General features: G+C 43.8%; 2 protein-coding genes across 2 annotated transcripts in view; both read right to left on the bottom strand.

The window, feature by feature from the left end:
- The window catches only part of LOC126561809 (neurobeachin), a 289,107-nt gene that overhangs the window by 123,962 nt on the left and 146,808 nt on the right, over nt 1-18,337 (bottom strand). The window lies entirely within an intron of this gene.
- Nucleotides 2,198-17,822, bottom strand: LOC126563304 (chaoptin). The gene is made up of 10 exons (XM_050219938.1): nt 17,797-17,822; nt 9,237-9,510; nt 8,267-9,165; nt 7,378-8,179; nt 6,978-7,052; nt 6,245-6,913; nt 4,612-4,970; nt 4,336-4,450; nt 3,693-4,258; nt 2,198-2,665 (listed from the first exon to the last, which is right to left on the bottom strand). Exons 1-10 carry the CDS (start codon nt 17,820-17,822, stop codon nt 2,368-2,370), a joined length of 4,083 nt encoding a protein of 1,360 aa, XP_050075895.1. The 3' UTR covers nt 2,198-2,367.

Raw genomic sequence — 18,337 nt, 5'->3', positions numbered from 1 at the left:
GACGAAATGTTCCAGGAACGTAGCAAGCACAAATCCTAGGTTAGGTGTATCCGTGCAGGAAGCGTACTCTCGTAACTACGCGCAAGAACAGAAAGGCGAATTGAAAATGGTTTATAACCGTTGAGCTCTAACGATTCTCGCTTGCTCAATGCATGAGCACAGTAACGCCAACAAGGACCAACTAACAATACTTACGAAATCCCACACCACAAAACGCTGCTCGTACCAGTCGAACAGAAATCTGTTCAGTTTGTATATCATGAAAACCCAATCGTCCGATTGCGCGTTCACCTACTTTCTCACTTCGTCAAGAAACTATACCTAACGATGGTCTTCTGAGAACTAACAAAACAAAGCAATGGGCAATGGGTAGAACAAGACTTGACATGTTTTGGCGCGACTCACAGGTAAAGCCCGAGATACGCCATACTCAATGCACATATGCTCACTTTACGATGTTTAAAGCCAATGATAATTCATACCTGTTTTTTACCGAGAAAAAAATTGGAACATTTACAACTTTTTTAATTTCAAATATTTACTTATGAAATAAAAATATCATAAATAAGTTATAGGATATGTATGATGTAGCAAAAGTTTCGCTAGCTGCACGATTAACAGTCCCGATCGACAACGCGTATATCGGGGATTACCTGTACATGCGACGGCGGCAACTCAAGAGTACCAACAACCGCCATACGAAGCACGGATAAAGCGAACGCTGCACAATGACACGGTTTAAACACATTACCGCTTTTTGGTCCTTATTGTAATAACGCAAGCGAAATTTAAACTCACCGTTTGTACGGCACATATTTCTGTTGGATATATTAGTAAACACGATTCCGCGATTACTAAACGACTAGCATAAATAATTTAATTTTTTAATTTTAATTTAATCTCATCCTTTATTACAGTGACTATCTGCTCGGGTACGGCCTTTTTATTTTTCAATAACATTTGATATAACGGCCGCAGGCCACGAGAGATTTTAAAATCAAAATTTCAGGTTTGCTTAGTGCTTGTGAAATTATTCGCATTGAAATTTCGGATCCTGTAAGGGCTACGGGTCACGGGAAATTACAGGCTGTAGAAATCGATGTTATACTTTCAAAAAGCGATATTAAAGCGAAAAAATTTCACAAACACTCATGAGAGCCTGACATTTTCTTTTTAAAATCCCTAGTGGCCTATGGCCCTAAGGGACACAACACATTCGAAACAGACCGAAACGAAACATCTAAGTGTAACACTTCGTAATGCTTCTATGACTGTTTCGCTTTGTTTCGGTCGTATGTGGTCCCGGCCTCAGAATGCAGAAAACCTTTTTTCGCGAGGGTGGATGGGTCGGGTCGGGTTGTTCCACAAAATGTTCCGGGTCGGGATGTTCCAGATGCGCGGCAACCCAAAGACGCATCCAACGGTATGCTGCACGCCCCGATCGGATAAAAATTAGCGAGCTATCACCGATTGTGCACGGGCCAAGGGGTCCCAAAAACATCCGGAATGTTCCGCCCGTCGAAAAGCAGCGATAACCCTCGCTGGTATCCTCGTCTTTTGGCCGAGTATCTTTTTGTCCAGCACCCCATCATCCAGTCCACCACTCTGCGGCTTCCCTCAATGTAGTAAGGCCTCAATGTCTCCTACGTTCTAGTAAGGGGGAGTTCTTCCAAATAGCCAACGATCGCCTGGACGTAAACACGCAGTATCTTGTCGAAAGATTTTATCGAAACGAAAGGAAAAACATGACCTTAATAAGAACAACCAAACAAAACCCCACCCATTCAACATCATCGTTTGGCAAAGCTTTATTAAAAGGTTCCGCAACAACAAATGGTCTTACTTAAGCTAATTCACGTGTACAATGAAACAATCCAGCTAACGCGTGAAATGAACGAAAAAACGACAAATCGACAAACGACGACAATGACGGTAGCGCAAAACAGTGACAATGAGGTGCGCTTTCTTTACGCTAAAACATTTACGGCAGTCAGTTCTATTTAAGATACCTGAGACACGGACCAAAACGTAATTGCATCTGCTTGACTGTGGTTCCCTTCGTTGGAATATCAAACATACATCAGCTACTATTTGTATCCTGCAAACCGAGGACAAGGACGAAAGATGCTAGAACATAAAATGCAAGCTAATGATAATGATAAGGATAATGGAAGGGTGGTTGGGGTTCGGACCCTTTTCTCTTCACAGCTCCTCAAGCTCTATGTCCAGCTCACTGCTGTAATCGCAACCGTCGTCCAGGTAGCTGCCGACAACGGCGGACCCATTGCCACCGATCGTCTGTTCACTGTAGAGCTGCTCGAGGTAGTCGTAGAATTCGCTGTACATCCGGAACAGGTAGCGCATGAGTCAGATGAGCAGTACGATAAACACGAGCACGAACGCAATCGCCGGCACAATGCCCAACCGGTTGCCGGTGCTGCCCCAACCACACTCCAGATCCTTCTTTAGCACCTCCAGGAGCAGATCGTTGTTTTTGTTGCTGCATCGTGCCTGGCGCAGCTCGTTGGCCGAATCGCCACAGTCGGAACCCTTCGCGTACGCTAGCGGCGTGGTGTGCTTGAAGTAGTTGGTCAGGCTCGTTTCGGTCCACGGATTGGCCGGGCACAGGTACTGACGTCGTTTGCGCTGCCAGAACTCGATCCATCTACGGAAAAGAATGCGTATATCAGTCGGTGTGAGGTAGTGCTTAAATCGGTTGTTGAGGAATCGTTTATTGAGATATCGAAACAATCTCAGTTCTCTAGAGAACTTCAAGGCAACGCTCGCTGAAGATCCTTCACAAACGCAAAACAAACCCTGCCAGCCGTTTGCCAACGCTTCCAAATTATGGAGATGATCCGCAAGATAGGACTTTGGGTGCCGTACGAAATGAAGCCAAGGGATCATCGACACCCAGGCCGAATATTCAAGAACAACTCATGCGGCTTAAAAATATTTAAAAACGCTGAAATGGTATCTACCCGCCATACAGCCTAAAAATGTCGTCTTCTGATTATCATTTTTTCCGATCGATCCAACATGGTCTAGCAGACCAGCACTTTTCCAATTTTGGAGGAGTGCAAATATGGATCGTTGTATATATAGCGTTCAAAAACCTTCTGTTTTTTTTCGAATGAATGCGTAATTTGCCAAAAGGGAAAAAGTAATAATCAACGACAGAAAATATTTTCAAACGCACGAACTTATTTATAGTCCTGATTAGAACTCATTTAGATCCATTTTTTACGTAAAACCATTAAATGTCAATGATACGTCGTGCTAATGTAAACAAATTATTGGATAGTATTTTCTATTTTGCCATTCTAACACGGGAGCTCCAAACGCTCATCAGAAATTCTACCTTATGATGTTTTAAGTTCCACTTTCGCGTACCACGTTTCCCCTAACTGAATACATAATTCCACTATATCATTAAAAAGTTCCAAAAGAAGCTTGCAACGTTTCCCTTTCCACATGAAAAATGTCTACAAAGTGATTCAAAACTTCATACACAGGGTTTCGATCCATATAATCAAATTTGGCGACTGTGGAATTTTGCATTCAGCTATGGTTAAACGTAGCAGCGATTAGAGCAACTTTTGCTACTATTTTTTGAGTTAAATGCGTTCAAATTCCTGACACGCTGATTATAATACTATTTTCAGCACTAGCTCAGGTCATTACGGCATTACCCTATCTCACAGTCACAGTTCAGCACGCTGCCACCAATGTCCAGCTCGATTAGGAAGACGTGCTCCGGCAGGGCTAGATAGTGTGCCGTGTTCGGGTTGGGTACGCTCTGCAGCAGATCGTTATCGTCGTCGATCGTAACGGTGACGTTGCGCACCGGTTTCCCCATATGCCGGAACAGGTTGCCGGGCAGCGCGACCAGCGATGTGTTGTGCAGCCGGAAGTACAACGTAGCGGAACGGACACCCTTGAGCACGGTGTCGGAAAGTCGGCTGAAGCCGGTACCGCCAAACGTAATGCGTTGCAGCTTGCGGGGTAGCAGACCATCCATCTCGCGCCGCAAATCCGTCGCAGGAACGGCGATCGGTTTCGTGGCCTTCGAAGCGGTGCCGGTCGCTCCGGGTGATCCACCCGCGGTATGGCTGGATGGCGGTTTCGGGGCTTCTATCCACAGTTCGCGCAAATTGTTCGCATTTTCCAGTATGCGAGGGATATTAAAGTTGGGTAGTGCCGGGAAGGTCGATATTCGCAGCGAGCGCAGGTAATGAAGTTTGTTCAGCACTCCCGTCTGTGTGGTGCAGAAAGAACCATTAGTATCATTAGGGTGTGCTCAAATTTCCTACAGAACAGCGAGCAACGGTGTACCTCGATCGAGTGCAGGTTCAGATTGGCAATGTCCAAATGTTCCAAAGTGTCCGCCGCTCCTAGCAAGCTCGTGTTGGATAGCGATGTAATGGGATTACCCGACAGGGAAAGATGTCTAACAGGAAAAGATAGCAAAACGGATACGATTAGTGCTCCGTGTCCGCACAGCACCCTCCTAATAAGTAGGATGTAGAAGACGCCTCGCTTAAAGCCGTGGATAGGCGATTCGATCAATGTTCGTGTTAGTTGGATTTTACGATGTCCCAGTTTACGTACTTCAGATTCGGCAAGGAGTGCGTTATCAGCGGTACGCTGGTGAGGTCATTCTCCGACAGGTCCAACACCCTCAGGGACGTCATATTGGCCGCCAGTTCCGGCGGAATCGAGGGTAGATCGTTGTGAGAAATTTTTAGCGCACGCAGCGAAGGATTCGACAGCTCCGGTACCGAGCTGAGCGAAACGTTGGCGAGCAGCAGCTCGATCAGGCTGTTTTCTAGCCCAACAAACGCTTTGCCCATCACTTCCAGCTCGTCGTTGTGGGAGAGATTGAGCACGGAGAGTCGCGGCAGGGTCGCAAAGGCAGCATCCTCCAACCGTACGAGCCGGTTGTGCGATAGGTCCAACCAAGACAGTGACTGAAAACACGCGAGAAAACACGAGTGAAGAAAGTAGGTTGAGAACGTCGATATCATGGCGAAGGATTGAGGAGATGAATAAGGCCTGGGCATTTGATCGTCTTGTCTCAAGAGTTTCCACCCCCAGAGTGATTGACATCGAATAGGTTAGGAAGGAAGTTGGTGACCCCCGGAAGTTGGTGAACTTTCAGAATGCAAAATGTACAAAATTTTTTTGCGCATTCGTTCAAATCTCAGTATGAAGGTGAGAGAGCCAAACAATACTTGATAATTAAAATATTGGTCTCACACAACTACAATATAGAGCCTTGAGGGCTCTACACACAGACACAGCGACACAATGACATAAAAGTACATTTTGGGAGGCTACAGGAAGGGCCGTTGACACGGCACCAGATAGAGAAGAAATGAAGATGATCTTGGAGTAACAAGCAATAGGAAGGCAAGGATATATGATGATTCAGTTCAAGATTAGCTACAAACATGAGGTAACAATCAGACGGAAGGGCAGCACAAATATCGTTGACAAACAAGGGACAATAAAGGACTCAAAACACTGCCTTGCGGCACCCCAGACGGATATGTGAAAGGTTCGGAGAAAGAAGCCCCGCACTTAACACGGGTGGAACGTGCACACGGATAAGAATTTAGCCAGGAATGAAGAGGATTTCGAAATCCCAATTTTTCAAGCTATACATTGAGGGTACGATGAGGGACGACACGATCAAATGCGGCTTAAAAATCGCTGTAAATTACATCGATTTGACGGCCAACATCTAGTACATGGGAGTACAACATAAGAACAAAGCACATGAGGATGTACATAACGGATCGATCGATCGAATTAATTGGTTCCACACACAGGGACTAAGTTGAGAATGGTACAACATACTCAAGGGATTTGGACAATACATATTGGTTAGCAATTCTCTGGAAATTAGATACAACATTACGGTTGCCCTTCTTAAAGATAGGGACCAACTAGCAAGATTTCCATAATGATGGATAGAGTGACTTCTGACAGCGGATAGTATAACAGCCTCAGTAACCGTAATATTTCTTATGTCAAAAACATCCGCACAGATGTATGCAAGAGGATCAGAGGAAGAGGTAACACCCCCGGGAGGTATAACAAAAAAAAAGAGAAGTGGTTCGCAAATAAGAAACAGATATCGGACGGGGAGGAAGCGGAAGATTGATCAAGTGTCATCACCGATCGGGATCGAGGAGGGTTTTCGGTGCAGGGATTAGAGGCGACTCCGACCAAGACTCACGCGAAATTTGTTGCTCAAATCGATACTGTGGATGGCACCGATGTGATTGTGGCTGAGGTCCAACTCGCACAACGACAGTGCGGCCATGTTCGACAGTGCGGTGACCGGTATCTTCGTGAGCTGGTTGTGGGACACGTCCAGCCGCTCCAGCCCTTCGCTTAGCAGTAGATTGTCCGGCAGATACTTCAGGCTGTTGTGCGCTAGCTCTAGCACGCGCAAACTGTTCACGTTGCGGAACAGTTCGGATGGTACCTCGGTAAGCAGATTGTGGGAGAGCTTTAGCACCTGCAGCTTACGGGTACTTCGCAGTGTGTCGTACTCTAGCTCAGTTATCTCGTTGTCGGCCAGATCGAGCCAATGCAGATGTGGAATGGTGCCGAACAATTCGCGCGTAATCGTAGACAGCTTGTTGCTGCTTAGCACCAGCTTCATCAGTGATAGTTCCGCTGGGCGGAAGTAGCCAGGCACTATCCGGGAGATGTTGTTGTTGGAAAAATCGAGCGAACGGATATTGGAGTGTATAGTGGGCTGGTGTTGTTGTTGCTGCTGCTGCTGCTGCTGCTCGCGACTGCCATGGCCACTTGACGGGTCGGTGACGTTTTCTACGATGCCAAGCGTTTTGATCTTGTTGTGGCTTACGTCGACCTCCAGCGACGTCAGTGAGCCAACCTGTAAGCATTGGATACGAATAGAGGGTCAGTTTGCAGGATCTTGCAATCGGTTCCGGCATTACCTGATCTAGATACATGAAATCGAATGCAGCAAGCGAGTTGTACGCTAGATCCAATTTCTCCAGCTCCGGCAAGTTCTGTGACAGCGAGTAAAACACACACACACACACACACATATTAGAACGGATAATGAAAGAGGCTACCGATTAGCGATTAGTGATGAGAACATCGACTGCGACGTATAAAAACCGGAGTATACTCCGGAGTAATCCTGTAGCTGGCTCCGGAGTAATTACTCCACAATAATCCGGAGGCTACTCTGGGTTATTCTGGAGTCAACTGATAATAAACTTCCGATTAGTAACGAGCAATTGTTTCGGAGTAAATCCGGAATACCTTGGAGTCGGATTAATCCTAAAAATAAGGATTTACGCATCACTAACAGCGATGCTCTTCCCCTACCTGGAACGCTTCATCCGCAATCTTGGTTAGTCGATTGCCCCGCAGATTGATCAGCTTCAAATTGCCCAGGTTCATAAAGGTACGCTTTTCAATCGTTTCGATTCGATTGTCCTCGAGCAGCAGAGCCTCCAGCTCCTCCAGATCGACAAACGTGTGTGTAAACAGCTGTTTGATGTTGTTATAACTTAGCGAAATCATCATCAGCTTCGTGTGTATGTCCGCCTGGAACGTACCCTTGGCAAGCGTATCGATCTGGTTGTCGTGCAGCTCGAGACTGACCAGATTGCGGAGCAGATGGAAGGCGGTATCACCGACCGCCTTCAGCCGATTGTTGCTCAAATCGAGTGCCTCCAGTGCGGTAAGCTTACGAAATGCGTCGATCGGAAACACAACCAATTGCGCACCAAGTCCGTGCGATGCACGGAGCGACACTAGCGAATGTCCCACATCGGTGAATGCGTCCGGTTCGATTGAGTCGATGCGATTTTCGCTCAGATCGAGTCGCTTGAGACCACGGACGTGTGTAAATGCGTGCCCCTTGATCACTTTGAGCGATGCTCGGTTCAGACGAAGCTCCTCCAGCTCGGGACTAAAGTTGGCAAAATCGTCCGGACCGAGGCTGGTGGAGGGAAGGTGCGAAATGGTAAGCGAACGCAAGTTACGCATGCTACCCAGATCTGCCAGTGCGATTGGTTGGTTCCGCTGCCCAACCGCTTCCAGCCGGTGCAGGTTCAACCGTGCAAAGGGAGATGCATTCCGCTGGTCCGGATGGCTCAACAGGTTGTCCTTGACGTTCAGGTATCTGCAAAACGAAAGAAGCAAGTTTTGCTCACACACCTATTTCCTCGGAACTGATAAATGGCAATAACTTACAACAGCGAAGCCTTACCTCAGATTATCGAACCCACTAAACAGATTGTCAGCCACGACGGTAAGATTGTTGCCGGACAGATCGAGCACCTGCAGATAGTTCTCCAGCCCCGAGAATGCTTCCGGCTGTATGTGATCCAAATCGCAATGCCGCACGTAAAGCTCGCGTATTTTCGCCGATCGGAACGCATTATCCTCGACCAGGGTGAGCGGATTACCATCCAGCAGCGTAACGTTCGCTGTATCAAACTGTGTGAAGGATGCGGCAGGCAGTGTTTCCATTTCATTGTAGCTTAAATTGAGCGTATCAAGCGTCAAACGAAAGCTACCACCGGGCATCCCCTGCTGCTCATCGTCATCCTGCGACAGATCCTGTAAACGATTGCGGGAAAGATCGAGCGTACGTAGACGGCTCAACACGCTCACCGCCTCGTACGGGACGTGTTGCAGCAGATTGTCCGCCAACAGCAGCTTCGTCAACTTGCCCAGCCCGTCACGAAACACGGCCGCATCCAGCTGGATTAACCCATTCCCGGACAAATCGAGCGTTTCTAGGTTGGGTAACCCAGCTAAAGTGTTCGCCGCCAGCTGTGTGATAGAGTTGTCGGCCAGCACCAAGTTTTGCAGCGTGCTCTCTACGCCACGGAATGCATCCGGCGCAACGGTGGAAATATCGTTGTCCCGCAAGCTCAGCAAACGCAACTTGCGCAAATCACGGATCGTGCGCGACGGTATGTCTACTAGCTGGTTGTGCTCCAGCACCAGCTCCCACAGGGTGCGTTCCAGCCCGTAGAACGCTTCGTCCGGCAGCTCCGTCAGTGGATTGTTCGTGATCGCTAACCTGTAAAGCCCGGTCGACTGCAGGAAGTATGGTTCCAGCTCCCGTAAGCCTGTCCGGTCCATCGTGAGCATGAACAGCTGCAAAGGAAAGTCGTCTGCTGGTTAGCAAGGTTGGGTTGAGTGCGGGCTGGTTGCCAGCGGCTAGATACCTTAGAACTGTTAATGATTTTCGGTACGGCTGGAAACAGCACATCACGGCAGTTGACGATGCCGAGGTCTGGTGCACTCTTCGAGCAGGAACACAATGGATTAAACGCACACGGTGGGTGGCTTTGCGTGTCGATTTCGCGGGCCCGTGCTAGCGATGCCCAAATCATAATGGCGATCGTCACAAGCACGATCGTATAACCAAACTTGAACATGTACTCAAGTCCTGCGTCGCCCTGTAAAAAAAAAATAAGGAAACAAGAAATAAGCTGATTTCTGTGTATATGTAAGGGTTACCACCCGATCGATAACGGCAAAGGTCTTTAAACGGCAGTACCGGAGTTGAAATCCCATCTGGAAATCCCGTTCCCCCGAAGTGAGGACTGTGACTATCCAACTGCGTGATGTCAGCAAGTCTATCTAGTCTATCTAGCTAGTCTTTGAAATCAACAAATCTGCTTTCAAACTCATTTCTTTTGGAAACGTATTTGACAAAATTCGAACCTTCGAACTTAGTTTGAATTCTAGCGCAGGTTAGAAACTGCATCAGTTCGTTGGGTAGAATATTATGGGATTCCAATAATTCCAGCTTTGCCACAAACGCTTCAAATGTGTCGTACACATCTGTTATAAACTGATTTTTTACCTGGAAATTTTAAATTTTAGATCGTTGAAGAAGATCGTTGAATTGTTGTCCTGTAATGTGCTCATTACGTTCAAGCTCAATTTTCAAGAACAAGGTGATTTCTGGTTAAAACTGTACAGAATGTTTTGCGGACCTTATAGCACGACAGACAACGAACCTGCGTGTAGTACGGAATGGTTTCGGATTCAGTGTCAGACTCACTAAGAAGAGTTTCGAACTGTCGGTTATACAGGACTCGGTCAAATGTTACAACATTTGTAACAGTTTAAAAAACTGGTTCAAATTTCAACAAATGCTTTCAACAGAAAAACTCAAGTAATAACCAAGAAGATGTATCTCTATCCCCCCCCCCCCCCCCCCATCCTGGTTCGAGGAGGCCCCGTGGTCCAGCGAAGCATCCCTGTTCTGCGAGGCATCCCTCAGCTCTATTCTAAAGCTCATCATCTAAAGCTCAGAAAAAAATTAAATGAATTTTTTTTTGAAAAGCTCACTTGTGCGAAAAGGTTTAAAAGACGAAAAAAAAACAAAACACACTTAACTAATTTAAACTAAAATAAACTCGAGATGAATTTAATTCACCTAAGTAACCTATTCGACTATCACAGGGGTCTCCAAACTTTTTAGATGGCGGGCCGCTTTGAGTGGAATAGCCGCAGCTGAGGGCCATCATCTGCAAAAATAATATTGCATTCAATTTGGATGGTGAGGGGAGGGGGGCGGAGAGGGTGGTGTTGGATGTGGTTGAGTGAGATAATAATTATAATTTTAAATAATGAAACAGCTGATTTGAAATAATTTTATAAAATAGGTTCAAGGCAAAATTATACTCACAATATTTGTTCTTTATTCATGTCTTTACAGTTCTTTATTTTACATTGTCACTGTATTTCATATTGTCTTGATTTCTTGAACGTTTTAGTTGAATTCATTTGGGATAATTCGGGTTTCAAATTTAACGTTCCTATCGTCAGTATAGATTCCATGTGTTTGTCCGTTCAGTTGGATCTCAAATTATTCTTTACGTATTTCATTCGAGAAAATGTTTGTTCGCACAAATATGTTGTTCCGAACAGTGAAATGTACTTACAAGCAAAATCCCTCATGTTTGGAAAATCTTTTTTCGGCAAAGATTTGTATAAATCAGTTAGTCCTTCTTTAAATTTATCTTTCAGGTTTCGCTTGACATTCGATGAACTCCAACTGCAATTCATTGGGACAATCCAAAACAACTGCTTCGAATGGATTTATTACTCTTTATTACTTTACTTTACTTTTTACCCTTTTCGTCTACTTCTGAAAAACTTTCACTGAACTGCTTTTGCAGGTTGGTCATTAAATCAAATGCAGAATCAACTGGGAATTCTGCCTTTGCTTGTCCTTTAAATTTTTGACACTCTGGAAAATGTGTATTATATGTAGCTGTTCTAAAACTAACCTGAGTTTTAGTCTGAATGTCTTAATATGAGTGTACAAGTCGGAAATAAGATTGTCCTGTCCTTGAAGTTTAAGATTCAGTAAATTCAAGTGAGTTGTTAGGTCTGCTGTAAATGCCAATTTCCATAGCCAGTTTTCATCACGTAGCAATTGTTCTGGTTTGCCCTTTGATTCTAGTAACTCCGTAACATTTTTTCTTATTTCAAGCATTCTTTGTAATTCAAATAGTTTGTAAACTGTCTATGATTCAGACCGTGTGATCGAATGAAATTCACTATTTTAACTACGGGATGAAGTACACAGCTAATATTTAAATATTTAGCGCACAACGCTTGCTGGATGAACGGTGGATGAACATAGGCTGAGGAACATTTCTTTTTTTGCACTCCTCCTTCACTAATCCAACCAAACCTTTTTTAACACCACTCATAGTTTTTCCTCCATCAACAGTTAAACAACTAAAATTACTCCAATCTAAATTGTATTCCGAAAAAGTTTTAACCTGCTTGGCGAAAAAATCTTCCCCGGTAACAGTACCATACATGCTATGCATGGCAGCCAATTCTTGTAATACATTCAGGTTTTCATCCAATCCTCTGATGAACACAAGAAGCTGCGAGGTTGATGAAATGTCCAAGGATTCGTCCATTTCAATTGAAAAATATGCAAAGTTTTTTGCACTTTTTTTCTGTTAATCTAGCTCTAGCTATTTCGTTTATACTAATAGAGCGTATATGTTTCACTACCTCGAGCAAGTGAGTGAAATGGACTGAAATTACTCTTTATGTATTGTAAAATGTACGAGACAAATGATCAGTAAGGGATCCCTGAGAAAATGTGTGTTAACAAACAAAATCGAAAGTTTTCCGTGCCGCATGGGATTATTAGTTTGGAGACCCCTGTATTAAATCATTCATCGTTCGGTTGATAATTTGTAGGCCTTGGGCATCAGGGCTTCCTCTGATCCAGTTCTAGACCGATCTTATCATATCGATGCTTCTCACTGATCGCTTTCTTTTCAAAATTTTTGTACAAATTCTTGATATTATGTTTCGCAATGTTAGTGAGTGAGCTATTACCTAAAATTTAGATGAAAATTGAGTGGAATAGTCGCAGCTGAGGGAAAATCTATTGAAAGCTTGGTGGGCCGCATGGGAGGGCCGTAGTTTGGAGACCCCTGGACTGTCACAAAGGTAAGGTCAGAGTTACCATACAACTCACCGAGGAACATACTCCGGGACCGGGAGAAATAATTTTCTCTCTTGCAACATCTGAAGCACCCGAGGTTATAAGTAGCAACTCATCCATTTTATTAAATCCACTGTAACCCTAATTCCCGTATCCACTATCCTCATCCAAATCTATACCAAGGATGCAAAATAATAATAATCAAATAGATGGAAAGAATGAAACAATTACTATTATATTGTTAACAAACGAAAGAGTCCCTAACGCCCAAAATCTCTATAATTCTCATAATAAAAAAGAGACTCTTTAGAAACTTAGAAACTATCTTTCTATTCGTATCAAACTTGAAGGTTCCTACTACCGAACATTTCTCTCCTTTTATTTTATTTTATTTTTTTAATAACATAATGTAATTAATCGAAAAGAAGACGATAAAAACCTCACCTCCACGAACACGGCATGGTGTTTTGTTTCTCGCGCACAAACTGATGCTTTGCACGGCAGTTTTCTGCACCCCAAACGAGGCCATGGGGATGATTCCACTACTTCGTTTGGGTTGTTTTTTCCCCCCTCCTTTGCCAGGATTTGCCCTCCTTTGCCCGTCAAAAAAACAATCACTTTACCGGACCGGACCAAGCCCAGCCTATCAATGACGCGTGATAATGATGATACCGATGAAAAACAAAAATAACCCGTCCGACCACCACTAGGACACGTATGGTCATAAATTTTCCACCCCCTTTTTTTTGTGCCCGTTTGAGTATCCCTTTTGCTGGTTTCTTTTCTTTCCCCCTGCCAGCACTAGAACCAACCTAATTGACTGTTTAAAATTTGTCCAAAAACTTAACCAACAACAACAAACACAAAAACAGACATTTTCATACAACTGCGGCTATCCGTACAGTTAGCTGTTGAATTTGTGGAAAAGTTGTTCTTGGCGAACCTTAAATATCCGTTCTTTGAATGTTTAGGTGTGGCCACACAGGGCTCACTGCAGAAGCCTCCACTTCCACTCGTTCAGCGCGTTGTTTATTGGTGCGCTTAAGGTTCTGTGATGGTAGGCTCCTGGCCCCAGCGCAGTGGTATCGCCCAAGATACACACTTAGAAACCCATTCATTATAGCTTGGCTTCCGTCCTGCGTTATGGTCGGGCCCATTGCCGGCACATTTCACATTATCTAGGTGTGGCCGGGTAGTATTGCATGGGTAGAGCTTGTTTTTTTTTTGGACACATCGTTTCTGAACCTATAACGCAAGGTGAAACGGTTTCCATGACGTAAGCAAATATCCAAAATAGCGGGTGACTGGATATTGGTGTACTATTCACTGATGTAAAGTAATAGAATGCATTGTACCGTCATTTGTAGGTTGGTTCTTCAACCATTTGTTTAGTGATAATATCTTCAAATAAAGGTTATTAATTAAGGTTGTACGAATTGGCGAAGTTCAGTATGGATATGGTGCAGATTGATAAAACGGCCAACTATATGGTAGTACCCTTGAGCTCACGATCCTCACGAGCTAGCACATGAACCTCTCGCTTATTCTCTATTACGCTATTCTCGGATTATTTAGGCCTTTAGAAGCAGGGACACAGATAGCCCGAAATGATTGTCCAGACGGTTTCATTTTCAAGAAATAAGATCATTTCTAAGTGTTCTATCAATTCCTTCTCTCGTTCTCGTAGTTCTTTTTTCTTTCAATTATTCACCATCCCAAACTTCATTTGTTTGTGTTACTTCTATTCGTGTACTTGGAGTGATACTTGAAGACAGGTTGAAGTTCAAAGAACATGTCGACGAAGTCATACAGAAAGGCAACAGGACTCTACATGAGTCCTATTCCACTGTTGATTTTTGGGATCCCACTTGTCTTCGGACATTGTACTGCAGTCTTGTGCCCTCCGTCCTGGAGTACGCAAGTGTTGTTTGGTGTCCGTCCACTAATGCGGGTGCAACTAGAATTGAGAATATGCAAGGAAGAAAGAACCGTTGTAAGATCCCAGACAACTTCTGGTCAAGTCAACTCGTCAAGTCAAAGGCGTTATGTGGCTCAAGCATCTTTTCTAGGTGGCTTATAGCTTGGATTTACAGATGTTTAAGATCTACTTTCCTGTGTATTCCTTCACGATTCCTTCGTCCTAGAGATCCTTTGGCCTTGGAAACGCGACGTACTGTTTATTGTAATAATAATCCTCTTCTTTCATTGAGCGGCATTGAGGTGGTTTGGCGACAACGCCGCCGGTCTTCAAACGGCAGGACCGGGGTTCAAATCCCATCCCCCCGAAGTGAGGACTGACTATCCAACTACGTGACATCGGAGAAGTCTAGTAAGCCATTTCGATGGCTGGCGTGACCTTAGAGGTCGTTAAGCCAAGAAGAAGAATAATCTTCTCTCGTGTTTGAGATGGTTCAATCATTTTTACTCTTCCATTGATTTTGATTCCTGACTATCTGCCTTTCTAAAACTATTTTTTCTTGTCTTAAACTATTTTTGAGTTGATTGATCATCAGGCGCGGAATATACTTCGAATTCTAGATGGGTATAAGAGTGCACCATTGGCATGATGGCAGTGCCGCTAGCACTAAATGTTTTACTTCTGAATTCTGGTCTTGGTAGTTGCCCACCTTCTCACGATCTGCTAGGAGCTGTTTTTTTTTTATTCATAAGGGACGGTCAGGCCGTATTGCTAAGCTAAGATGTTTATCGCATTAAGAACAGACGGGGCGTTAATGGTCCCACTTATAGTCTTATAAAGGAATATGCACTGTTCCGTCATTCTTCAGTGTTATCTTTAGTTAAAAAAGTAAACATCTTTATAAACAAATTTGCCGACCTGTTCGACTTCAACATATCGACATTTACTCTCCGTAACCCAGTTTCCGTAGTTTCCGTAACTCTTAGTAATCCTTTGTGTTCGTTTTCCCTATTCCTTATTAATATGTAAGTTTTTTTTTTTAAGATTATACTTTTCTAAGCCTAAGACATCTTGCTGAATAATGATATTCATAATAGTAGTAATAATAATTCTTTTCTCCTTTGGTGGAGTCCAAACTAATGATAAGTAAATCCTCATTTTTCCCGGAGTCGGATCAATCCGACTCCAATACAAAGTTTTAAAATCGAAAGGGTCTTTAAAATCGTCTATATATCAAAGAACGTAAGTGTACCGCCCAAGCGCGTGTCGTCGTTGCTTAGCCACAGGGAGCGAGCAAGCGAGCGCTGCGAGCGAAGAAAAGAAGGGAGCGAGCAAAGAAAGGTAAGTGTGCCTGCCTCCAATGAGTACTAGATTACTCGATTGAAAATTTTCAAAATTACACCCAGAACTTGCTACACTATCGCTGCAAGTTTTATGATTTGATAAAAATTCTATCACTAAAAGTTTTACATATGGATTAATGGATAAGAGTAAGGAAGGAGACCCAAACAAACTGGCTTAATGTTCAACAAAAAAGGCCACATATTTCGGAGCGCAGCAATAATCGCTCCATGGGACACGTAGGAGCGAATGCGATGTGGATTTCTGCGATTATTCACAAAACGCCTGGCAGAAGACATAAGTATTGAATTGGAATGCATTTCGATCTGTGTTGCCACACCTATAATTATAATATTAATAATTATTTTTTTTAGACAATACGGCACAAGCCGTCATACTCAAAATATATCAATTATTTTCATATCTTTGTTCGCCACTGAGGTTATACAACAATTTCTTCATACTAGATTTTAACCTAATTCTAAGCACGCGTTTTTTCTGGAACTGTTGGCAATGGCAAGCGGTTTCTTACGTTGAGCCAAACAGTGTAATTACCATCACACCGCAAGTTTAGTATATCTGTGGCACGGGTTTTCTTCCGATGCACCAAAATTTAGTGTTCGCTAACAGGACTGCCGATAGGAGGCATAATTATCAGTGCTGCAATCCCTGGTGACAATGAGGTTCATTTCATTTTAAATGATTCATTTCGGTTTGTACTTCAGTCCAGCGATTCATATCGACTGGTTTTGAGTGAACTAGCTGTTCATTTAGGCTTGTTCTCGAGTGAATGGATTGTGAAGAGCAAAGAACAAGCCGAGAGGATTTCATATATTTTCTCGCTCGGATTGTTACCAGGATCGAAACCATCCAATTTCGGCACGAGCATTTTCTCGACGAAAAACGTAGATCTTGTTAACAATATCACAGAGATCACATGAAAAAAGCATCACATTCTATATCCAATCACTTCACAAAGTCCGAGAAGAGGGAGACAGAGCATAAAAAAAGAAAAAGAGTTCATGATGAAATGAACCTCATTTTCACCAGGCCAGGGCCGCCACTGATCCCGTTTTGCGAGTGTGTGTGTGTTGGAGGATTGTGTGTGTGTTGGAGGATTACGTATACTTCGCGAGTGTATAGTGGGATGGGGTGAAGATTTTGCACGTTTACTTTGCTGGTGTGTGTGTGGTGGTGTTGAATCTCGTACACATATACACTGCTACATAGGCCATAGATCTGTTCAGTTTTCTGCGGTAAGTTGTCTGTACAGCACGCGTGTGCAAGTAGTTAAGGAATTCGGATTATTGAGGTAATTCTTCGTTAATTTCTTTGGATAATTTGAGGTAATTGTGTAAAATTGTAATGTGAGGTTGTTTCATGTGGAGTGTTGAGTGAAGAGAATTTGTTACTTCGCTGAAAATGTAATTTTGTCCGCTGATGTTCAGAACTTTGACATTCGGAAGCAACAGTAGGCTTCGCTTGGGTGGAAAATAAAAATTATACAAGGGTTTTTGGTATGCAGAAAGCTTCGCTTACTCGCGAATATTTAGTTTTGCCAAAACGGCAAAGAAATATGTTGCTGCCCTTCGGGAATTGAGTGACACCTGAATAGCTGTGTGCGCGGGGAAGGGTGGGTAGTATATTTGACATGCAGCACAGCGAGGGAGAGAGGAGCGTTCAAGCATTAGCGACCTCTCGCGGCCGCTAAGTCCGCTTGTAGGAAAATTCCCTTCTGTGTATGCCGGTGTATGATAAGGAGAGAGATTTTCAAAAGTCTATTATTTTAGAGCCATTTCAATGATTGAGCCAATTTTAAATGATTGTTTCACTTGTATGATGCTATGAGCACACGATATTTGACTGCATTGATGATTTGTAAACTAACGACTGATGTTGATCATTCTCTACCTTTGTCACTCTTACATTTTAGCTCGCCAGAAATGCCGCGTCATATTTTGGATCTTCCAAATGAAATGCTGTTCATGATAACCGATAACCTGTCACTGGCTGATCGCAAAAGTCTCAGTCTCACCTGCAGGCGTTTCGATGCGGTGACATTTCGTAAAGATACGAATCCCAAAACAGTACTGAGGTTAACCCGAGTTTTTCCCGCAAAAAAACGTGTCGATAGGAAAATGAGTCCCCAAAAAAAAGCCCAGAGATTCATTAGTTATCGTTTGCTAGAGAAAAGCAATCGAATGTACAGCAGTATCGCTATAAATATAGATAGGAAATTCCAGCAGGCACACTATAACTATGCAAAAAAAGTCCTGCAAGCGCTGTGGAAGAACACACCTGAAACAAAGGAGCTGGTTGTGCGGGATACACACGCGTGCAACATAATACACCTAGCACAAGAATTGCCATACCTGTTCGAAACAGTCCGTAAGCTGACAATATTTGTGGATGGTAAATCGCTTATACCGCAGAATGATGGGATGTTGGAAATGCCGAATTTGGAGCACCTCACATACGTAGAGCACACTTGCAATAACAGCGTCCAGGTTATCAATCGGGGCGCCATTCGCTTCAACGCACCAAAACTGCAGCATGTACAGTTTCATACGCCGATC

The sequence above is a fragment of the Anopheles maculipalpis genome, chromosome X, assembly GCF_943734695.1.
Source record: "Anopheles maculipalpis chromosome X, idAnoMacuDA_375_x, whole genome shotgun sequence".
Lineage (NCBI taxonomy): Eukaryota > Metazoa > Arthropoda > Insecta > Diptera > Culicidae > Anopheles > Anopheles maculipalpis.
This window is presented reverse-complemented; position numbering and strand designations above follow the sequence as displayed.

Coding starts and splice junctions, on each gene's coding strand:
- LOC126563304 (XM_050219938.1), bottom strand. CDS start 17,822: ATGTCACCGCATCGAAACGCCTGCAG. Junction 6,914..6,977: donor ATTTCATGTATCTAGATCAG/GTAATGCCGGAA, acceptor CAATGCTTACAG/GTTGGCTCACTGACGTCGCT. Junction 4,259..4,335: donor TGAACCTGCACTCGATCGAG/GTACACCGTTGC, acceptor TGCACCACACAG/ACGGGAGTGCTGAACAAACT.